Source organism: Anabrus simplex, chromosome 1 (assembly GCF_040414725.1).
Source record: "Anabrus simplex isolate iqAnaSimp1 chromosome 1, ASM4041472v1, whole genome shotgun sequence".
Taxonomy (NCBI): Eukaryota; Metazoa; Arthropoda; class Insecta; order Orthoptera; family Tettigoniidae; genus Anabrus; species Anabrus simplex.
The window spans coordinates 1,563,926,116-1,563,949,045 of NC_090265.1; the positions used below are offsets into that span (position 1 = coordinate 1,563,926,116).

General features: G+C 36.5%; 1 protein-coding gene across 1 annotated transcript in view; it reads left to right on the top strand.

Annotated features, from left to right (window-relative positions):
- The window catches only part of LOC136862402 (uncharacterized), a 154,727-nt gene extending 134,799 nt beyond the window's left edge, over window positions 1-19,928 (top strand). The window contains exons 11-12 of the mRNA XM_067138881.2: window positions 12,335-12,508; window positions 18,546-19,928. Coding sequence (XP_066994982.2) covers window positions 12,335-12,508; window positions 18,546-18,688 — 317 coding nt within the window. The 3' untranslated portion in view covers window positions 18,689-19,928. The remainder of the gene's footprint in view (window positions 1-12,334; window positions 12,509-18,545) is intronic.
- The last annotated feature ends 3,002 nt before the right edge of the window (window positions 19,929-22,930 follow it).

Genomic DNA, 22,930 nt, shown 5'->3' on the forward strand with positions numbered 1-22,930 from the left:
ATGTCCTGTGAATTTGAACTTCCTATCTCTAGTCTTTCAAGGTGTTCTGTTTGTTACGAACATGAGTGTAGATAGAGTTTTTTGTTTACAATTGGCTTTACGTCACACCAACACAGATAGATCTTATGGCGATGATTGGATAGGAAAGGGCTAGAAGTGGTAAGGAAGTGGCTGTGGCCTTAATTAAGTACAGTCCCAGCATTTGCCTGGTGTGAAAATGGGAAACCACGGAAAACCGTATTCAGGACTGCCAACAGTGGGGTTCAACCCCACTATATCCCGGATGCAAGCTCACAGCTGCGCGCTCCTAACTGCACGGCCTACTCGCCCGGTATCAAGAAAATGGACAGCAGACCAAATGTCTGGGTATTTGCTGATGATGTTCTGTTTTGGGGAGAAACAGAACCTGAAGTACAAAAAAAACCTGACTCAATGGAACCACAGAAATGACCATTAACAGGAAAAGAACAAACTCAAACCTCATTTTTGGAAGGAGCAAAATTAGAAGCTGAATAACAGACAGCATATTCCTTCATATCCAAACTCAAGAAGACTTTCATTAATGCTCCCAATACAGTACACTATTACAGAGAGATTATAGGATTGACATTATCCAAGTTTTTCTTTGTAACCAATTGTGCAGGGGCCAATGACGACCATATGGATTGTGTGTGTTGTTTTTCTAAGTGAGAATTTTAACAAGATTAACGAGTGTTTGTTGTGTTCATACAATGAAGAATCTCAGGCTGTAGCACAAGAAATGAAAATCCACAGCCTGTAGCACAAGCAGAGGCTTTATTGAGGAATCCAAATTTGGAAATTACTGTATGCAGTGCACTCCTTCAATTTTCTACTGGGTGCCATCGTGAGTCGACATTGTCCAAGGAAACCCCATCGAGTGTGGTAGAAATAGTGAACAGCATGTTGGATGGATTTTGCTAAAGACAAACTGAAGCAAAGTTTACCAGAGAATTTAGACATTGAAAAACAAATAAAATGTGCCGATTCAGAATTCAAGATAAAAACTAAATTCTCACCGCTGGTTTCAGTTGATGGTGAGTAATTATTTCACTATTTATACGGAGATCCTGCATTTAAGGAGGCAGAATCTGACTTTTTAACATATCGAAATATTGATTATGATCAAATAAAACAATTTTGTTGTGTTGTAAAGTGATAAATGTAAGATAGTGTACGTAATGTGTATCCATGAATGTACTGAAGTGTGTTTTCAGTTAAAATAGCACTCTTATTAGGGAGTCATTTTCTATTTTGTCCTATGACTTTCCACTTTATTTCCTCTTCTTTTGATAAATGTCCCCTTTAAAATCTGGTCTCTAATCATAAGTGTTGACATTCATATCGCATTGGTTAGCACTATTAATTACATTAAGTTTTTGTTACCTAAGTGGGATTGGGTTTGAAATATGTTCTGTTCTTATTCAGGTTCTCTTATCTGTTTGTTGTTATAATTATTATGTAAATGAAAAATTGTATAGTGCTCTTTTATAGGACTCTGTAAGCCCAGTGCTAAGTACTTCTAGAGTTTGTAGCATTCAGTGATGAGATTTTGGTAGTGGTAATTGTAATGAAGATCATTTGAAGGGATTTGTTTGGTCCTTGGCTTACTATGCAAAAGGAGTGGTACAGTGAAGCAAGTGCGATAACAGATATAACTTGAAAACAATATTCTCTCATCCATGGTTAACTAATGCAGATATCGAGCTTGAATTATTATTATTATTATTATTATTATTATTATTATTATTATTATTATTATTATTATTATTATTATTATTATTATGGATTGCTATGAAGTGTTACATTCATCTATTATTATTATTATTATTATTATTATTATTATTATTATTATTATTGCATCATATGTACATACGATATGATCGTGCTGTTTGTGAGGTTACGTCAAGAAACATGTGCTATATATATAATTATTTATATCAATTACAGAAAACTGAGAGAAGAATTCTTAGAACAATTATTAATAAAAAACACCAAGTTGATGGACAGTGGAGATTGTTGCCTAACAACATTGTCTATCGTGAATGTGAATCAATAATATCTACAATGCGTAAAAGAAGAATTTCCTTTATCTGTCACATATCAAGATTACCAGACACCAGGGGCCTATTCCACGAACGAACTTTGCAACTTTTCACTTTTCACTTTGCACTTTTCAGTTCAGATTTTGTTCCACCATCACTTTTCAAATTTAACTTGCAAAGTGAAAAGTGAAAAGTGAAAAGTTAGGAATCTTTTCACTTTTCAAGCCTGTTATGTTCCTCCATTGGTACAGAAATGCAAAGTGCAAAGAAATGAAGTGAAAAGTTTTCATAAATCTTGCAAAGAGATGATTCCCTTTTCATATGTTAATTAACAAGTATGTACACTAGTTTCTCGGCGTAGAATTTGGTTTAGTGATATAAACACGTTACGACGTGAGCTTTTATTAGCATCAAGTGAGGACAGTGATGAAGAATCCAATAAGAGAACGTACAAAGACGAGATTAATTTTCATAACCTCACTTCGACGGACTTTCGCGAGTGATTTCGTTTTACCCCAACACAGGCTCATTATATTCTTGAAATGATCGGACATTTATTGAAACATGTAACAAAAAGAAGTCAATCCCTTTCCGGAAAAGAACAAATTCTTATATGCTTACATTGGTTAGTAAATGGTGCCCAGCTGCACAGTGTAACACCAATGCATGGGACATCAAAACCATTATTTGCGAACTGTTACCAAAGTCGTAGATGTTATAGTAAATGTAATATTTCCTAACAGTACGTTAGCCTGATAATCCACTCAATATAGCGACGGCATTTCTAATGAAGGGTGAATTTCCTTCTGCGTGTGAATGTGTTGACGGCAGCCTACTCTCGTTAATATTGATGTGTCATAATTTGAGAGGTTATCTTTAAAGTTGTCGAAAAAGTATGTCACGTTTCTCCTTGACAACTTCCAGCACAGCCAGCTACTTGTAATAATCTTTTTTCCCATGATATAAACGTAAACTGTACGACAATTATACCGTCAAATTCGCCGCGAAAAGTAAAGCATTAAAATCGTAGAGTATTAGGCCTATACAGTTTGCTCATGGAATAAACTCGATCGTATCACTCATTCGCAAAGACTTTTCACTTTGCGAAAAAATTGAAAAGTACAACCTAGACCATGGTGGAACAGAAAGACTTTGCACTTTGCAAAATTTGAAAAGTGAAAAGTGCAAAGTTGAAAAGTTGCAAAGTTCGTTCGTGGAACAGGCCCCAGGATATTGAAACAACTATTCGATTACTTTTTGAAGAATAAAATCAATAATAATTTGTTCAAAGAAGTTCAGGATGATTTGGAAGAATTGGGTATAACTCGGCAACAAATCAAAGACAGAAAAGAGAAGAGGATTTTGAAGAACGAAAGCATGTCTCAAACTGAAAACAGTTGAACGTAAACAATATACTATATCTGACGTACAAAGGGCTTCCAGGTCGGAGAGGATGAGAAAGTTCTGGGAGAAGAAAAAGAAGAAATTAAATATATTGATTTTAGTGTTCCAATGTGATAGATAGATAATGCCTTTATTGGTGGCGAAGTTAGGGCTCAAGGCCCTCTCTTACTCTAAAATATGTAAATAAATAATAAATAATGTAAATACCTGTAAATTAAAATTATAATTTATTCTTACCTGTATATATAAATTGTAATCCATGATTGTGAAACACACTGTAACTTCCAGAATGGTAATAGGCACGAGAACGATCGAGAATATTCCATACATTATGATCTATGTATTATGCACTCTCAAGTTTTCGAGAAGGTATTGCTTGTAATGTATCTTTCTGGAAGCCTGGCCAGGATACCTATATAAAGAGACGATCTTGACGGTGAAGTTAGTTATTATTTGGGAGTTACTGTTAAGTGAGTTGTTGAAAGAGAGTTATGGTGTAGCAAGATTATACTAGTGACATGCATTGGATGCAGTCGCCATATTAAAGTGTTGGCAGTTGTTTTAAATGGCGGTTTGTGATGTGAGTGTTTTGTTGTGACAGCAGTGATCAAGGTTATGTGTGTGTATAATTTGTAAATAAATGTAAATAAAATAATTGTACCAACTGACAGCATCTTGTGTGCGGCTTTGTTAACTGGCGACTGTGCCAGGACTAATGTAGCACACTGGATCTCAACTCCGGATACTGGCAAGTGGAGATCGAGGAAATTTCTAGACCACTGACTGATTTCATGACACCGAGAGGATTTTACCAGTTTGCAGTAATACTCTTTTGATTGAAGAATGCTCCTGCCACCTTCATGCGACTAATGGATAAGGTATTATCAGGATATGTTGGAGATTTTTGCCAAGTGTATCTCAATGACATTTTAATTCACAGCAAGAATTTTCAAATACACCTTGTACATCTGAGGAAAGTGCTGGAACGATTGAAGATTCATGGACTGACTCTCCAACTGGAGAAGTGCCACTTCGCCCAGTCCTGCGAAGAGTATCTTGGCCATGTCCTAACCTCTGAAGGCTTAGAAAGGCAACCAGAGAAGAATCGAGCTATTGAAGAAGCTGAATGCCAAGCGACAAGTACGTCAGTTCTTTGGCTTGTGTGGATGGTATAGCAGCTTCGTGCCCCACTTTTGAAGTGAAGGCAATACCACTCACCCATTTACTCCATAACAACTGCCTATTCCGAAGGACCAGCAAGGAAGAGGCAGCATTCCAAGGCATTAAGGCTGCGATATGCAACACTCCCGGACTAGCCCATCCCGACCCTCAATGGAAGATGTGCCTGCAGACGGATGCTAGCGACTCCGGCTTAGGAACATTGTTATTCCAGGAGAGGAGTGACGGCAGAAGGGACATCATCGAGTATGCCAACAGGAAGCTATCTCCCACCAAACAACGCTACTGCACTGCCGAGAAGGAAGCCTTATGCCTCAAGTATTATTACAATATTATAAGTCCACCTGTTCATTACAATACAATATGATCCACTATTTCATATGATCAAATCTTGTAATAAGGAAGCCTTAGCCGTGGTGTGGGCCTTGGGCAAATTCAGAGGCTACTTGGAGGGAAGGAAGTTCCAGCTCTACACCGATAATGCCGCTCTCAAATGGTTGAACTCGGTTTCTGACTCAAAGTCTAAATTGATGCGATGGGCTCTGCTAATTGCAGAATTTGATTTCGATGTGTGTCACGTCCCAGGACCGGCAAACATAGGTGCAGACAGCTTATCTAGGCACCCGGCTGATGGAACCTGAAGCTAGGAGCACCATTGCCGAGAGGGAGTTCACACGAAAACACCAGAGTGAGCCTAAGTAATCTGTCCTTATGACCATCAAGAAGGAACTTGATCTGGGAGTGATCAAACAGGCAGGAACAAGACAAGCCCTATAGGACCATGACGCAGTGGTTTAGGCGACAGGACACCGACGTGTCCTGAGGGAATTCAAGATGTGCTACAAGAACTTCCGGGTTGATGGAGCACTACTGATGTACAGGCCGCACCTCTCCAACATGCCTGCAGTAGTGGTGATCCCCAGACAGCACATGACGGACATCCTGGAGATGTTCCATGACAGCACGGAAGCTGGACATCCAGGAGGCAAGGAGACATATCAGTCTTTCCGACGAAGATTCTTCTGGGTCAGCATGCGGAATAACATCCTGGACTACGTGAAAGGGTGCTACATCTGTGCCTGCACCAAGGCGGGCAACAGGAAGGCAGATTACAGCCAACAAGGAAGACGGCCACAACGCTCGTGGGAGGTCATAACCCTGGACTGGATGGGTCCTACTAATCACTGACCTCTTCACAAGATGGATTGAGGCCTTTCCGATACCTGAAGCCACAATGGGACGTATCACCAGCCTGCTACAAGACGAGGTATTCATCCGCTACGGTTATCCACGGTGCATTCTGTCAGACAACAGGAGTCATTTTACGTCGAGGAAGTGGCAGCAGATGGTGACAGAATGGGGTGTGGAGCACTGGACCACCCTTATCTACAACCCAAGGGCAAATCCAACGCAACGACAGAACTAGGAGCTGAAAAGGATGCTATGAGTCCACCTGATAGCCAAAGAACATCGACTGTGGGACTGTCAGATACTGCAGTTACTCTTTGCTCTGCAGCGACACATCAACCATGTCACCGGCTATTCTCCAGCAGAGCTGTTTCTTGGTCGACAGCTGTACGGCACCAGAGATTGGGAGATTCGTCCACCACCCACTTTGGTTCAAGATGATGCAGCTGTTTCCATGGCAGAGTGGCAGCATCAGCAGGACATCAAGGACAAGCAAGTTTTGGCTGAGAAGAGATCCCTTACCCAGACCAAGGCTCAAGATGTTGAAGAGACCCATATCTTGCTACCAGGCCAACAAGTTCTGCGATGTAACCACCCAGTCAGTAATAAGATTGGAGGGTTTCATGCAGGTCTCACACCTAAGTGGGTTGGTCCCATCGAGGTGGATAAACAGCTGGGCCATTGGGGTCTACTTACTGAAGACCAACCCTCTTGTCAAGGTCCACACATCGGAGTTGCGGTGGGTCACCCAGCCGCTGCACATACCTGGAGGAGAGGCTACTAATGACACAGCACCATCTGGTCATCATGACAACACGACGACTATCATCGAGGAAGAGGCTGGCAGCAAGGCAACCCCGACTCCCGACACAGCACATGCTGGTCAAGAGGAGGAGAGCACATCCAGCGACATCGAGGAAGTAAGAAGATAATTTCTACATCCAAGGCAATGTCGACGAGTGTGACTGTGTGGAAATTGTTTCAGGTTATAGGGCGGATATTGACGCAAGTGCAATAACAAATATAACTTGAAAATAATATTCACTCACCCACGGGTAACTACTGTAATGTAGATATCCAGCTTGAATTCTTCTTCTTCTTCTTCTTTCGAATGGGCCACCAGAGGACCACGTGCCAATTTCAATTCCTTCTTCTTTGTTCTTTCCTTTTCTTCCAGTACGCTTTCATCTGTTCACTATGTTTCTTCTTTCTGTCTTCAGACCACTTTGAACCAGTCTTTTTTACTTTCCTACCTTGGAATCCTTCTATTTTCAATACTTTTTCCCGAAAACCTTCTCTATTATTTATTTCTTCTGTTGTTATATTGTTTTTTTTCTAAATCCTTTCTTACTTCATTGACCCAGCTTGTCGTTGATTTCTTATCCCACAAATATCTGAAAATCTTACTGGTTAATCTACTATCTTGCATTCGATATAAATGTCCAAAAAACATAAGTCTCCTTTTCCTCATTACATCTGATATATTTTCTATTTTTTGATATATTTCAGCATTACTTCGTAATTTCCAACCTTCTGCTGTGTTTTGTGGGCCCAATATTTTCCTCATGATTCGCCTTTCTAGTATTTCTAGTTTATCTAAATTATAGTTTAATGCCAGACATTCGCTTGCATATAGGCATTCTGGCTTCACTACTGTGTTGTAATGCCTTATTTTTGCATTTTTGGATAGGCATCTTTTATTGTAGATATCTTTGGTGACACCATAAGCTCTCTCCATTTTATGTACCCTCACCTCTACTGCAGATTTTCTAAACCATTTTCTTGGATTATTTCCCCTAGATATTTGAATTTTTTTACCCTCTCTATTTGGCCAATATCTGTTTTCAGAAATTTTGGTGCATCCCAAATATTTGTTAAAAATTTTGTTTTTTCTGCAGAAATTCTTAAGCCAGTTCTGCTGGCGATTCTTTCCAAGACATTTACTTGGGTTATAGCAGATGTCACATTTTCAGAAAGTATTGCAAAGTCATCTGCAAATGCAAGACAATTTATTTTGATCCTTTTGTTTCCTCTTCCTAACCTTATCGGTGAAATGTTGAATTCAATAAGTTTTTCGTTCCAAATTCTCACTATTTTCTCTAGGACACAATTAAAAAGAATTGGGGATAGTCCGTCACCTTGTACACCAGTTTTTATTTTGAAAGGCTGTGATATCTCTCCCAGAAATTTCACTTTAGAGACTGTGTCTGTAAGTGTTTCACGGATTAGATTTGCCAGTTTAGACATTATGCCAAATTCTCGAATTATTTTATATATAGTTTCTCTGTCAACAGAATCAAAAGCCTTTTTGAAATCTACAAACATGACTACAATGTCCTTTGAATTAAGTAACCTGTGGCGAATTATTGACTTAAGATTAAATATTTGTTCTGAACATGATCTTCCTTTCCTGAAACCACCTTGATATTCACCTAAATGATTGTCTAGTGTTGTTTCTACTCTGTTTAATAAAATCTTGGAAAATATTTTATATGCCACTGCTAATAAAGATATTCCTCTGTAGTTATTAACGTCCTGTTTATTACCTTTTTTGTGGAGTGGATGCATCAAAGCTACTTTCCATTCCTCAGGAATTTTTTCAGTTTTCCAGATTTCTTCAAAGAGTAATTATAGCTCATTTGCTATATTTGGCAAGGACCACTTCAAAAGTTCCGCTGTAATAGAATCTTCTCCGCTAGCTTTGTTGTTTTTGAGGGTTTTAATTACTTCTTCAATTTCTTTTATAGTTGGTGGTATGTCTTCTTCCAAATTTTCATCAATATCTTGAAATTCTAATTTATGACTTGGTTCAGGACAGTTCAAAAGTTGATCAAAATATCTTGCTAATATTTCACAATTTTCAGTATTGCTTAGTCCAATTCTGCCATTTTCATCCTTGAAACTAACATTTGTAGTTTGGTATCCCTTTAATTCATTCTTAAAAGTCTGATAAAATTCACGGGTGTTATTTTTTATAAAGTTTTTGTCCATTGCTATAAGTTTCTCCTTTTGAAAGGTTCGTTCAGTACTTCTGATTATCCTTGCTGTTTCCTTCCTTTGTTGTTTAAACTGATCAAAATCTTCAATTTTCTTTGAGCATTTCCATTTTTTCCATGTTTTAGCCCTCTCTGCTAAAGCTTCTTCACATATTTCATTCCACCATATTTTCCTTTTATTTTTTATTTCCCCAAATGTTTTCTGTGCTGCATAATTAATTGCTTTGGATATTTCTTGCCAGTTGCCTTGTTTAGCCACTTTAATTTCGTCTTGGTAGTTTTTAATTGATTCTGGTGTTATAGTAAGTCTGTCTACATTATATTTTATTAACCTCTGTGGCTTTCGTTGTTCTTTATTAGGTAGGAGTTTGGCTTTAATTTTAGAGAGATAATGGTCAGAATCAAATTCACCATTCCTTACTACTTTCACGTTCATAATTTCTTTTGTACTTTTTTTTGAAACAGCCACATGATCTAACTGAAATTCTCCTAACATTGGGTTTGGAGATATCCATGTTTTAGCTTTTCTGGGGAGTTTTCTAAAGAAGGTTGACATTAGTTTCAGGTGATAGCTTTGACACAAAATATGGTGTTCATTTTCGGAATTTTGGATATTTCATTTTCCAAACGAACCCAGAATTCCTCTGTTTTTGGAGGGTTTTTCCTATTGTCTTCATTTATTGGTGCATGGCAATTAACAAGTGTGTACGTTTTGTTTTTGCATTTAATTGATAGGAGAGATATTCTTTCTGAGTTGGATTTAAATTCTGTTACATTTCCTATTATACTTTTATGAATGTAGAAAGCTGTACCAAGTAGTGGCATCCCCTTCATAATTTTGATTGCTGGTTTGCCTTCAAAAGATCCTGTAATTACAAGTGTCTATTACATTTTCATCTAGGAATCTAGTTTCTTGAACTGCCAAAATTTGAATTTTGTTTTTCTCTAGAAGTATTTCTAGTTCTTTTTGTTTACCAGTCTTGAGTAGAGAATTTACATTTAAAGTGCCAAAAAAGAATTCCTTTTTGAATTTTATTTTAGAAGGATTCCAAGGTTGCTCCGACTCAACCTTCTGATTGCAGTTGTTGGGACTCCCCAGAACCTGTAGTCCCAATGCATTGCGTGACGCAATGGTGGATTTCTCTTTCGAGTTACCACCTGGGGTAGTGCCTTCATTCAGCGGACTTTCCATACTGCAATTGAAATTGTATAAAATACAAAGTGAGGAATTAGATTCCAGGATAAGATCGGATTGTTAGTCCGAAATTTGATTTTTGTTCGTGGTTCACTCCACTAGGCTCTTCCGCTCTCTCCACCGTTCGGAACTAAAGCAGAGTTCCTCTTCCGCCTTCAAGACCGTTGGCCAGGTTTCACCTGTAACCCTAGGCAGGGGCCCTTACTGGGTGCTACCACCCGGAGCCAGATGGACCCAGGTTTTTTAACGAGGTTGTTACTCCTCCCCTCCTCACTTCCTCGTCTCTTGATAGATTATTATTATTATTATTATTATTATTATTATTATTATTATTGCTTGTATGGATAGCTATGAAGTGTTACAACCATCTAATTATTATTATTATTACGCCATATGTACATACGATATGACCGCGCTGTTTGTGAGGTTATGTCATGAAACATGTGCTATATATAAATATTTTTATCAGTTCAGTTAATGTAAATACCTGTAAATTAATATTATAATTTATTCTTACCTGTATATATAAATTGTAATCCATATTTTGTGAAACACACTGTAACTTCCAGAAAAGTATAGGCACGAGAACGATTGAGAATAGCCATACCTTATAATCTATGTATTGTGCATTCTTGAGTTTTCAAGAAGGTATTGCTTGTAATGTATCTTTCTGGAAGCCTGGCCAGGATACCTATATAAAGAGACGATCTTGACGGTGAAGTTAGTTATTATTTGGGAGTTACTGTTAAGTGAGTTGTGGAAGAGAGTTATGGTGTAGCAAGATTATACTAGTGACATGCATTAGATGCATTCGCCATATTGAAGTGTTGGCAGTTGTTTTAAATGGCGGTTTGTGATGTGAGTGTTTTGTTGTGACAACAGTGATCAAGGTCATGTGTGTATTTAATTTGTAGATAAATGTAAATAAAATAATTGTACCAACTGACAGCATCTCATGTGCATCTTTGTGGATACGTTAGCAGCCACAGGAAGGATGAAAAGAACTTAAGCTATCTCTACTTGTAGGTGCTTTCCTATTTTTCTAACTAATGGCTAGTTTTCACAGACGGCAGATGGTAGAAATCCTTTTCACTTTTAAAGTTCTCTATAGTTTTCAGACAAGCACTATTAATACAAGAACATAAAAGAAACACATTATAGGTTTCAGACAAGCACTACTATTAGGTACATGTTTCACTCGTTCCTGAAATTTTGGCACACAAAATTTCTTGAGAAGTGTGACAATGGTTATAAATATCAGTTGGTAAGTTACTCCAGAAAAAATAATGTGATGTAGAAATTCTTTTTGATTGACAATTAGAAAATTGAGAACCGAAATATGCTGTCAATACGGAAAATAAAAGCCTGATATTGGAAGTAGTGTAACTTTTCCTTGGAGCAACTCACTACTTCAGATATCAAGCTTTTACTTTCTGTATTGACAGCATATTTCAGTTTTTGAATTGTCAATCAAAAAATTTCTACATCAAAATATTACTTTTTCCTTATGTAACTTACTAATTGATGTACCGGTATATAACCACAGTCACACTTCCAAAGACATATCAAACATCAAGAATTCAAGAACAAGTGCCTTTTACATGTCTTTCCTCTGTGTGAGTGTGTTTGTTTGTTATTGTTAGTTTTTCTTTTTCGTGATATTACAAGTTTAATTTTTCGTAAGGATTCATTTTTAGTGTTATGTTTTAGAGTGATTTTTAAATTTTTATTTATTTTTAAGGCTAAGGAAAGCTCATTGGGGCCAAACCATGTATCTATTGCATGATATTTCTTTTAAAATATTTAATACATTTGTGTATTGATGAGGTGGACCAATCGTACATTTTTCTTATACTATACAGTCAATACAGAACAACCCAAATATGAGATTCTTATATTGCTTCAAGAATCTGACTACCTCTGCTGGATTTCAACTGGCAATTTTGGAATCCAGAGGTTGCACTCTTCCACTGATGCACAGATGGAACTAATGAAAAGGTGCATTGCCGTGGTTCAGAATCCACATAACACTGAAGGCTGTGATTTCAATATCAATATCTTGCTTTGATTTTGCAAATGATAGTGACTTTGGAAGGATCACGAGCCTGAAAATTAATCCAAATTAATAGGCATAGTTTATCTGTTTCTAATAATTGCTAGCTTGCAAAGGAGGAATTTACTTTCATGATTATTCTCAATATATCTAGTGTATATTTGTATTAATTCTAGACCAGATTGAAAATTTTTACTTGAGAACTTATTCAAATCTTATTAAGTTTCATTAACATATCATCATAAAACTATTTCAGGTTATGTGGAAATGTCAGCATGCTATAAACACATCAAGACTCATGAGCGAGGAAAAGATACTCCAGAAAGTCAGCCTAAACCGAAGAGTCAGCCTAAATTGAAGAACAGTGATGAAGTACTTTCCCCTACTGGAATACCACCAACTGTTGTGGCTGCCACTGCTCCAGATTCAGGTATATTAGCTTTAATTGACATATTTTGAAATTGAATGGTTAAAAACATATGCTGTATAATTTATTGAATTTTCTAAATTATGAATCATTCTACATAATATATATCTTTGTTTTCTTCATTTGTTATGATTTATAAGGGAAGAAAATAGTTTTATTCTTCCAAAAATAATTTATTTTGACTTTATTTTATATATTTCCATGTTTAAAATATAACTTACAATTTACATATATCCTAATATGTCTGTAGTCTAGTGATCATTGTGTGCACTGGTGTACAGTATGCACTTTGAACAATTACTGATTTTAGGATAACTTGGTGTGTGACATCTTGTGAGCGATTATTTGAGGCAGCCCATTCCAAAACTTGTCTTATTCACAATAAGTGCTTTTTCAAATGCCAAAAGTGTGTATTGTTTGTGATATAAATAAAGATAAAATAAATAAATAGCCTTGTGAATTCCCTAAGGGCTATGGCCTCCTGCAATGCAGGGACAGTGCTCAATGTAACTCATCAGGTGAGCAGGTCCTGAAGGGCATTATTATATTGGTTATTTCCTAGTTTGTTTCATGAGAATGTATTACTGCATATTGTACACTTGTGTAGTCTCACCTCCGAGTGTATGCACTTGTGTTTTTTTTTTTTAAATCAACAATTCACAAAACGCACTCTTACATTATTGACACTTGTATCCTACACTTGCCCAGTGGTTAGTTGCTGGTCTCTAAACCTTTGTAGGACTAACTCCATAAACGGCAAAGCAGCAGCATCTTTCACAAACATTTTTAGGGATTACTGTACAACCTTCATGGTCATGGGGCATGTGTGGTACCCATTATACTTCACCACTACAGGCACTCCTTTACCTCACTCAAGGTGTTCTTGATCATCCATGACATGAACGTGGAGTTGGACGGACAAGAGACTATGTAAAACTTTGTTAAAATTGAGTTGTGGATTGCAAGAGGTTACTTGCAATTGCAAGAGGTTGCCAACTCCTACGACATTTTGAATTTACGTACACCAACAATTCATTTCTTACTATCATCTGTATGCAGAGAAATGGGAATTATCCTACTCCAAATCTAAATCACTAAAAATTTTTTTCCCATGCTGCTAAATACATATTAACAAAAACCTGAAATTAGATGCTGTCTTGTTCACAGATGATGTTGCTGTAATTCTTCCTATAGAAGATGACCTGCAACAATTGGTCCATAATTTGCACAAAATTGCATCCAAGTATAATAGGCCTAAGTATATTAAAGCAGAAAACTAAAATTATGACTTTTAAAGAGGAAAACCCATTTCAAGTAAAATTTGTTTAAACAATGCATTACTGGAAAGAGGAAACATATTTACTTATCTGGGCTGTAACTTATAGAGAGTGACTTACTACATAAAATCACAAAATATACAAAAACTTTGGTAGTTATAAAGCAGGTTATGAACCATCTTTAGTTCAAAAACATACCCACATATGTGTATGTAAAACCTCAGCTAGACTAGTCCTATGCTATGGAAGTGAAGCATGGACAATAATGAAAACTGATGCTAAAAGAATTACCACTAATGAGATACATGAGAAGAACAGCAGGATATACTTGATGGGATCATAAACAAAATTAAACAGTATTGCAGGATTTCAAAATTTAATCAGCAATATAATATATGCATGATTATCAAGAAAAATGGAAAAGATCATGTTTGAAGAATGGTGACAGAAAGATTTCCCAGAGAAATTTTCAAGTACTACCCTAAAGGAACAAGATCCATAGGTCATCCACCGAAACATTGGTGAGAAAATGCTATATAGACCACTATACCTAATACGAGAATGGATGGCGATTTTTCCATGACGTTCAAGAAGGGCCCAAGTTGTTAGATTGAGCTAGTATTTAATTCAACATTGAGATTTTCTATAAGAAGACATTGTTTCCAGCCTTGTGATATGCATTTGGAGTATTACTGAAAGAGTGAAAAGTTTAAAAAAATGAACAAACAATCTAATCAATCATTCACTATTGATCTGCATTTAGGGCAATCACCCAGGTGGCAGATTCCCTATCTGTTGTTTTCCTAGCCTTTTCGTAAATGATTGCAAAGAAATTGGAAATTTATTGAACATTTCCCTTGGTAAGTTATTCCAATCCCTAACTCCCCTACCTATAAACGAATATTTGCCCCAATTTCTCCTCTTGAATTCCAACTTTATCTTCATATTGTGATCTTTCTTACTTTTAAAGACACCACTCCAACTTATTCATCTGCGGATGTCCTCCCACACCATCTCTCCACTGACAGCTCGGAACATACCACTTATGGAAAATTCTGAATTCCCATGGAGGGAATTAGTTACTTGTCACCAGTAGAGCATGTCAAAAATAACTAATTCCCTCCATGGGAATTTAGAATTTTCCATTCGGAATTGCTAGGCGGGCAATAATTCCATTGTGGAGATTTATCTCCCGTATGCAGTTATCAGACTGTGCCTCTTATAAGGGCTTCTGATAAGTTCACCTGCATACACCCCAGCATCACATCCCACTCTGATGAGCCTAGTGTCAGACCTAAGACGAAACGCTGGTTAATAGAGCAAACGCCTGAAAAGCCTTACATCTGATTTGTTTTTGACATACCACTTAGTCAAGCAGCTCGTCTCCTTTCTCCCAAGTCTTCCCAGCCCAAACTTTGCAACATATTTGTAACGTTACTCGATTGTTGGAAATCGCCCAGAACAAATCGAGCTGCTTTTCTTTAGATTTTTTCCAGTTCTTGAATCAAGTAATCCTGCTGAGGGTCCCATACACTGGAACTATACTCTAGTTGGGATCTTACTAGAGAAACCGAAGTAATAGATGGTATTAGTGATCACAAAGCTGTTATTGTGGTAGTTAAAAAATGTGAAAGAAAGGAAGATATTAAAATTAGGACTATTAGGCAGTACCATATGGCTACTAAAAGAGGCATGAGAGAGTTTTTAAAAAGTAACTATGATCGGTGGAAAAAGGTAAATAATGTAAACAGACTCTGGGATGGGTTTAAAGTAATTGATGAGGAATGTGAAAATAGATTTGTACCTTTAAAGGGGGTAAGGAATGGTAAGAAGATCTTTCCTTATATTAAGACCTATGTATTTACAATGATCCCCAAAGGGAACTTTCACCCCATCAACACAGTAGTTACAACTGAGAGGACTTTTCCTATTTGTGAAACACACGACCTGACTTTTAACCCCATTTATCATCATACCATTGCCTACTGTCCATCTCACAACATTATCGACGTCATTTTGCAGTTGCTCACAGTCTTGTAACTTATTTATTACTCTGTACAGAAAAACATCATCTGCAAAAAGCCTTATCTCTGATTCCACTTCTTTACACATGTCATTGATAACATGTCATTGATATGTTGTTGTTTGAGTCATCAGTCCATAGACTGGTTTGATGCAGCTCTCCATGCCACCCTATCCTGTGCTAACCTTTTCATTTCTACGTAACTATTGCATCCTACATCTGCTCTAATCTGTTTGTTATATTCATACCTTGGTCTACCCCTACCGTTCTTGCCACCTACACTTCCTTCAAAAACCAACTGAACAAGTCCTGGGTGTCTTAAGATGTGTCCTATCATTCTATCTCTTCTTCTCGTCAAATTTAGCCAAATCGATCTCCTCTCACCAATTCGATTCAGTATCTCTTCATTCGTGATTCGATCTATCCATCTCACCTTCAGCATTCTTCTATAACACCACATTTCAAAAGCTTCTATTCTCTTTCTTTCTGAGCTAGTTATCGTCCATGTTTCACTTCCATACAATGCCACGCTCCACACAAAAGTCTTCAAAAACATCTTTCTAATTCCGATATCAATGTTTGAAGTGAGCAAATTTCTTTTCTTAAGAAAGCTCTTCCTTGCTTGTGCTAGTCTGCATTTTATGTCCTCCTTACTTCTGCCATCGTTGGTTATTTTACTACCCAAGTAACAATATTCATCTACTTCCTTTAAGACTTCGTTTCCTAATCTAATATTTCCTATATCACCTGCCTTCGTTCGACTGCACTCCATTACTTTTGTTTTGGACTTATTTGTTTTCATCTTGTACTCCTTACCTAAGACTTCATCCATACCATTCAGCAACTTCTCGAGATCTTCTGCAGTCTCAGATAAAATAACAATATCATCGGCAAATCTCAAGGTTTTGATTTCCTCTCCTTGGACTGTGATTCCCTTTCCAAATTTCTCTTTGATTTCCTTTACTGCCTGTTCTATGTAAACATTGAAAAGGAGAGGGGACAAACTGCAGCCTTGCCTCACTCCTTTCTGGATTGCTGCTTCTTTTTCAAAGCCCTCGATTCTTATCACTGCAGACTGATTTTTATACAGGTTGTAGATAATTCTTCGTTCTCGGTATCTGATCCCTATCATCTTCAGAATCATAAATAGCCTGGTCCAATCAACATTATCGAATGCCTTTTCTAGATCTACGAATGCCATGTACGTGGGCTTGTCCTTCTTGATTCGATCCTCTAAGATCAGACGTAAAGTCAGGATTGCTTCACGTGTTCCTACATTTCTTCTGAAGCCAAATTGATCTTCCCCCAACATTGATATATATATAAGAAAACATAAAGGTCCAATAATACTGCCTTGAGGAATTCCCCTCTTAATTATTACAGGGACAGGTAAAGCTTCGCCTACTCTGATTCTCTGAGTTCTGTTTTCTAGAAGCAGAGCCACCCATTCAGTCACTCTTTTGTCAAGTCCAATTGCACTCATTTTTGGCAGTAATCTCCCATGATCTACCCTATCAAATCCCTTAGATAGGTCAATCACAATACAGTCCAATTGACCTCCTGAATCCAGGATATCTGCTATATCTTGCTGGAATCCTACAAGTTGAGCTTCAGTGGAATAACCTTTCCTAAATCCAAACTGCCTTCTATCACACCAGTTATTTATTTTGCAAAAACTATCTTATATAATCAGAAAAAATGCTTTCCCAAAGCTTACATGCAATGCATGTCAAACTGACTGGCCTGTAATTTTCAGCTTTATGTCTATCACCCTTTCCTTTATACGCAGGGGCTGCTATAGCAACTCTCCATTCATTTGGTATAGCTCCTTCATGCAAACAATAATCAGATAAGTACTTCAGATATGGTACAATATCCCAACCCATTGTCTTTAGTATATCCCCTGAAACCTTATCAGTTCCAGCCATTTTTCTAATTTCAACTTTTGTATCTTACTGTAAATGTCATTGTTGTAATAAGTAAATTTCAGTACTTCTTTAGTATTAGTCACCTCCTCTATCTGGACATTATCCTTGTAACCAACAATCTTTACATACTGCTGACTGAATACTTTTGCCTTTTGAAGATCCTCGCATACACACTCCCCTCGTTCATTAATGATTCGTGGAATATCCTTCCTGGAACCTGTTTCTGCCTTAAAGTACCTATACAAACTCTTCCATTTTTTCACCAAAATTTGTATGGCTGCCAGTTATGCTTGCCATAATGTTGTCCTTAGCTGACTTCTTTGCTAGATTAAATTTCCTAGTAAGTTCCTTCAGTTTCTCCCTACTTCCACAGCTATTTCTAACTCTATTTCCTTCCAACCTGCACCTCCTTCTTAGTCTCTTTACTTCTGTGTTATAATATAGTGGAATGGAAGTCTGTCAAGATATCCCCTTGATGAGTGTTGATGCTTACTTTCCTGATGAAGCTAGGGAGTAGAAATGAATCTGTTGGAGGCTGAACTGCAATGGATGTAGAAATTTTTAATTTTTTTTTTTTTTTTTTTTAGAAGAGAGCCCACATCTTTCTGTTTATGACTTTATGTACAGGAAAAGTGGCTGTTTTGAGAACAGTATGTACAAAATCAGTCATTCAATTTTTATAAGCAGAAAACAGAATTGAGTTCATCAGAAATATTTGTGAACATGCTATTATGTATTATAATTCTTGTGTACTGTTGATGTGTTTGTTTCTATTTTTTTGGTATAATGTGAAATTACTTTCCTGTTGGCAGACAAGATTGTATTCTTGGTTCAGAACAATGCCCCTGACAAGAGGTCCGCTACCACCCATCCAGTTGATTTAACTACTGTCATCATTCAGCGAGTACCTGATAGTGTAGATGAAGGGTCACAGGGTAAGGAAGGGATGATCTGATCACAGCATGATTTCAGCTCATTGCTTTTGCTTTAACACTGTAAAAGATTCAAAAGTAAGACTTCTAAGAAAGGAGATATGTTCCATTCCTGAGAGAAGAGTAAGTTTCATTGTATTCCAGCCTTTGAAAATGTCTTTGTTTATCATCTTTAAAGTGTTATTGAAAAAGTACTTGTTCATTGTTTTGAACCAATCAGTGTACAAAATTAATGCGTAGCATTTTGGGAGCAGATTATCTTTTTCATAGTTTGGTCCATGTAACATGACAAAGATAGTTGTCAGTATGAATCATCCTCATAATTATCATAACTCACCATTTCATCAACAGTGAAAAGTACCTTGTATTCAGGTGATATGCACTGACCTTTAGAGCCATTTGTGGTATATGTGGGAACAAGGAAGTGGTCCAAGTGAACCACATTAGTCTTCAGAAATTTTCTCTCTGGCTTATCACCTATCAATAAGTTTAATAAAAACAAAATTGGTATGTTGTGGAAAAATATCATAGAAGATCCCATAGAAAAAAGAGAGCAGAGCATATTTTCATATGTTTTTATAAAGTCAGGTATTGTCATCCTGGGTATTTCAACATAATAGTAATCTCTCACAATTTTTATCACTTGAATTTCACAAACTGCTCAGTTAATTGTACTTAAAACTTCTCCTTGTCTGTTTTAATGCTACCTTGTATACATGTCTATTTTACATGAAATAGTCTTACTGTTCTTTATTAAATAAATTTTATTTATATTGTGGGTGTAATAACTTGTACACCGCTGATTGTTCATAAATGTAATGTATGATATTATTGGCCTAGCCATTTACAAATCTATTCCAGAAATGTTTGACATTATTGATGAAATACTGTGATTTATTTTACATTTACTGAAATGTAATAATTTAAGTATAGTTCTTAGTTTCTTAATAAAACACACTATATGTGCAAATGTAACTAATGCAAGAAACAGGATAGAAATTATGTAGTAGACTTATTTACAAATGAGGCATGTGCTTGTGCTGTTGAGGAACTTGATCTGGCTCACCCTACTTCATTCTTTCTATTCTGTTTAATAGTATTTGCAATATATTTTAAAGTAATAAGCAAACCTTCTGATGGGGGCAGATTAAAAAAAGTGAAATTTTTCTTCCTATATATTTGTAACAATAATAAAATTAATGTCATATGATTATGTCCTATGATTATGTATTTGTCATGTCAAAATTAGTGGTTATACAGTTGTATAAACTTATGCAAGTTATACAAATTTATGCAAGTGCAATTACTTCACGAGTTAATTGTATAATGATAAGGGAGGGGAGGGGTGGCGTTTGGTTTTAAGTGTGAAGAAATCAATTTTTTATGTGAATTGAAGCCTTTTGTGAATATTACACATCTCCAAATGCGGTAAGTCCTGAACATAAAACCTGCAATTATGGTATCCCCCAAAAAGGTGTGTAAAACATAGTTTCACTGTACACCAACCTCACCTAATAACTACCTATTTTTCACATTTATTACATAGTCCTTTCAAATTCTTAAAGCAGTAGTCCGTTGTGTTTTGTAATTGGTTATGGATCTTTTCCTGATTGTCCAGCCGGAACCCAGCTGTACTGGTGAGCATGTTGAAATCACGGAGAGAAGAACTGCTATGCTGGAATGCCAAGGACTGTAGCTCAGGATGTTGTCCTGTTGTAAGTTGCCTGCTGCCTGATCAAAATCAATATTCTGTGATAGTTCACGTATCATGTACATGTACATACAGAAAAAATATATCTACTTTTATTTCACTTTCCTCTGTTTCAGAAACATAGCTTTTCACTTCACTCACATCAATCACTACTATAATTTCTGTTTGAATACTTAATAACCCTCATTTCCAAATTTTTCTACTAGTATTCTTGCCACATTTAATAAATTCATTTTGTCTCCAACATCTACACCGCTGCACCACTGACTCACTGACACTGGTAACTGGCACTCCACGTAAATACAGATAACTGTGCAGTTCATCACACGATGGTCCTTCATAACATATACTAAGAAGCATGTGTGTTACAAATTTTGCTTTTTGTTTTCTTGCAAAATATTCGGTCCTGCATTACAAAAATTGATAACTGTTAGGTTCTTCAGTCTGCTGAAACTAATTTTGAATAGGTAATAAATTTATAAACTCTCTCACAAAGAATACATATGGCAACAGTATTATACTTGAAAAAGAAATAACAGAATTAAAATATAATGACATGTTTCACATCATCACAATCTATCAAATACACTCAAATATTTAGAAATGTATAAACATTTATGTTTATTTCTGTTTAAATACTTCAGAACTTGAAATCTGAAACTTTCTTTAATGAAGTTCTTTTTTCTCTTCATTCAAACATAAAGTGTGATGGATTAAAAAAATGTTGCTCTGTCATTGGCGTTTAGTCCAGCTGGCTAGCCAGTCCATTGACCTTTTGCTACGCCACGCTCCTCGCCCTGGCTAGGTCAATGACACACTGTATTTTAATTTAGGTGTTTCATTTTTAGTGCTCCCCTAATCAATCAATCAATCAATCAATCAGTCACTCCTGATCTGCATTTAGGGCAGTCACCCAGGTGGCAGATACCCTATCTGTTGTTCTCTTAGCCTTTTCTTGCAAAGAAATTGGAAATTGGAATCTGCGTACTGATGTCATTCCACGCCATCTCTCTACTGACAGCTTGGAATATACCACTTACAATTTACAAACTTCATCATATAGATCCGTATTGATGCAGTTTAAATTAAGAACTAGTGTTACGTTTAATGGCCCACCCAATCAATACACTTCACTTTACAGGTGAAAACACATTCATTATTAAAATATATTAAACATTCTTTGGTACATGTTTCATCTAATTTAAGACTTCTTCAGCCATAGCGTCTCGTAACATATTACAATACATCATTATTGCTGTCTAATAATTTTAAAAATTGAAGAACCCATATCCTTCACGAACTGTTTGAGAATACACTAAATACAATAAACACTATTTTTCATAAAATTGTCCTTCACTTCTTCTAGAAATTCTTCACATGTTAAAATTTCAATGATATTTCTGGAACACATCAATGCTAATAGACACAGGAAGTATTCTGCTATGAGTGTCCATATGGGAGATACGGGTCACCAATATACCGACATAAATATAGACTTGACCATATTAAAAAAAAGTGAGCAAAGGGAACGTGATGAACACATACGAAAATATTTATATAGGTTTGGACCAGAGTTTTAACATAAACAAAAATTTAAATGACGTACAAGAGAACAAAAATCCGTTATATGAACAGATACGTTGCTTTTATCATCACGAAAAAGTAATAATTTGAAGTTACCTCCTCTAAAACAAATATCCCACCCTTCTATACTGCATATATGCAGAGCTGTTTCCCCTTCCCCTACTGTACTAATAGCGCTGCTCCCCCTCCTACTGCCCCTAGCTAAGTTCCGCCGGGTGAAAGGAAACATAATTATAACACGTGCAGTAGCGTGACGAGAAGCAAGTCAGAGCGAGGCCCGGGTGGGAACCGGCTATAGGGAGTTTCACTAACTTTGATGATAAGATTTTATGGCACGCAATCGTGACGGAAACTCATTTCTTAAATTTCCGAGGGTTTTAAACCCATTAATCTCTTTATCTTTAGAAAGGAATCTTCATAAGAATTAAAGCTATTAGTATGGTGGTAGTCATGCAGCGCAGATCTATGCCATATGACAGGCTATCTCAAAAGCATTACTTTCCTACTACCAGAAATACATTGCCTTTTGCAAGGAATTTTGATGATGATGCTTGTTGTTTAAAGGGGCCTAACATCAAAGGTCCTTGGCCCCCCCAAGGAATTTTCATAAAGATTAAAGCTTTTAATATTCAATGTGATATGTCCCATTTTCCTATTCCGGGACCAGAGTTCGAATCTCCCTCAGTCAGTACTCTGAAGCTACCAGCACTCCATGTCATATTTTAAAGAAATATCATTCAGATTTTAACACTGAAGAATTTTTACAAGAAGTGATGGACAGTTTTATGAAAAATAGTGTTTATTGTCTTTAGTGCAATCTCAAACAGTTTGTAAATATCATGGGTTCTTCCATTTTTAAAATTATTACACAGCAACAATGATGTATCATAATCTGTTGCAAGACGCTATGGCTGAAGAAATCTTAAATTAGACTAAACATGTACCAAAGAATGTTTAATATATTTTAATA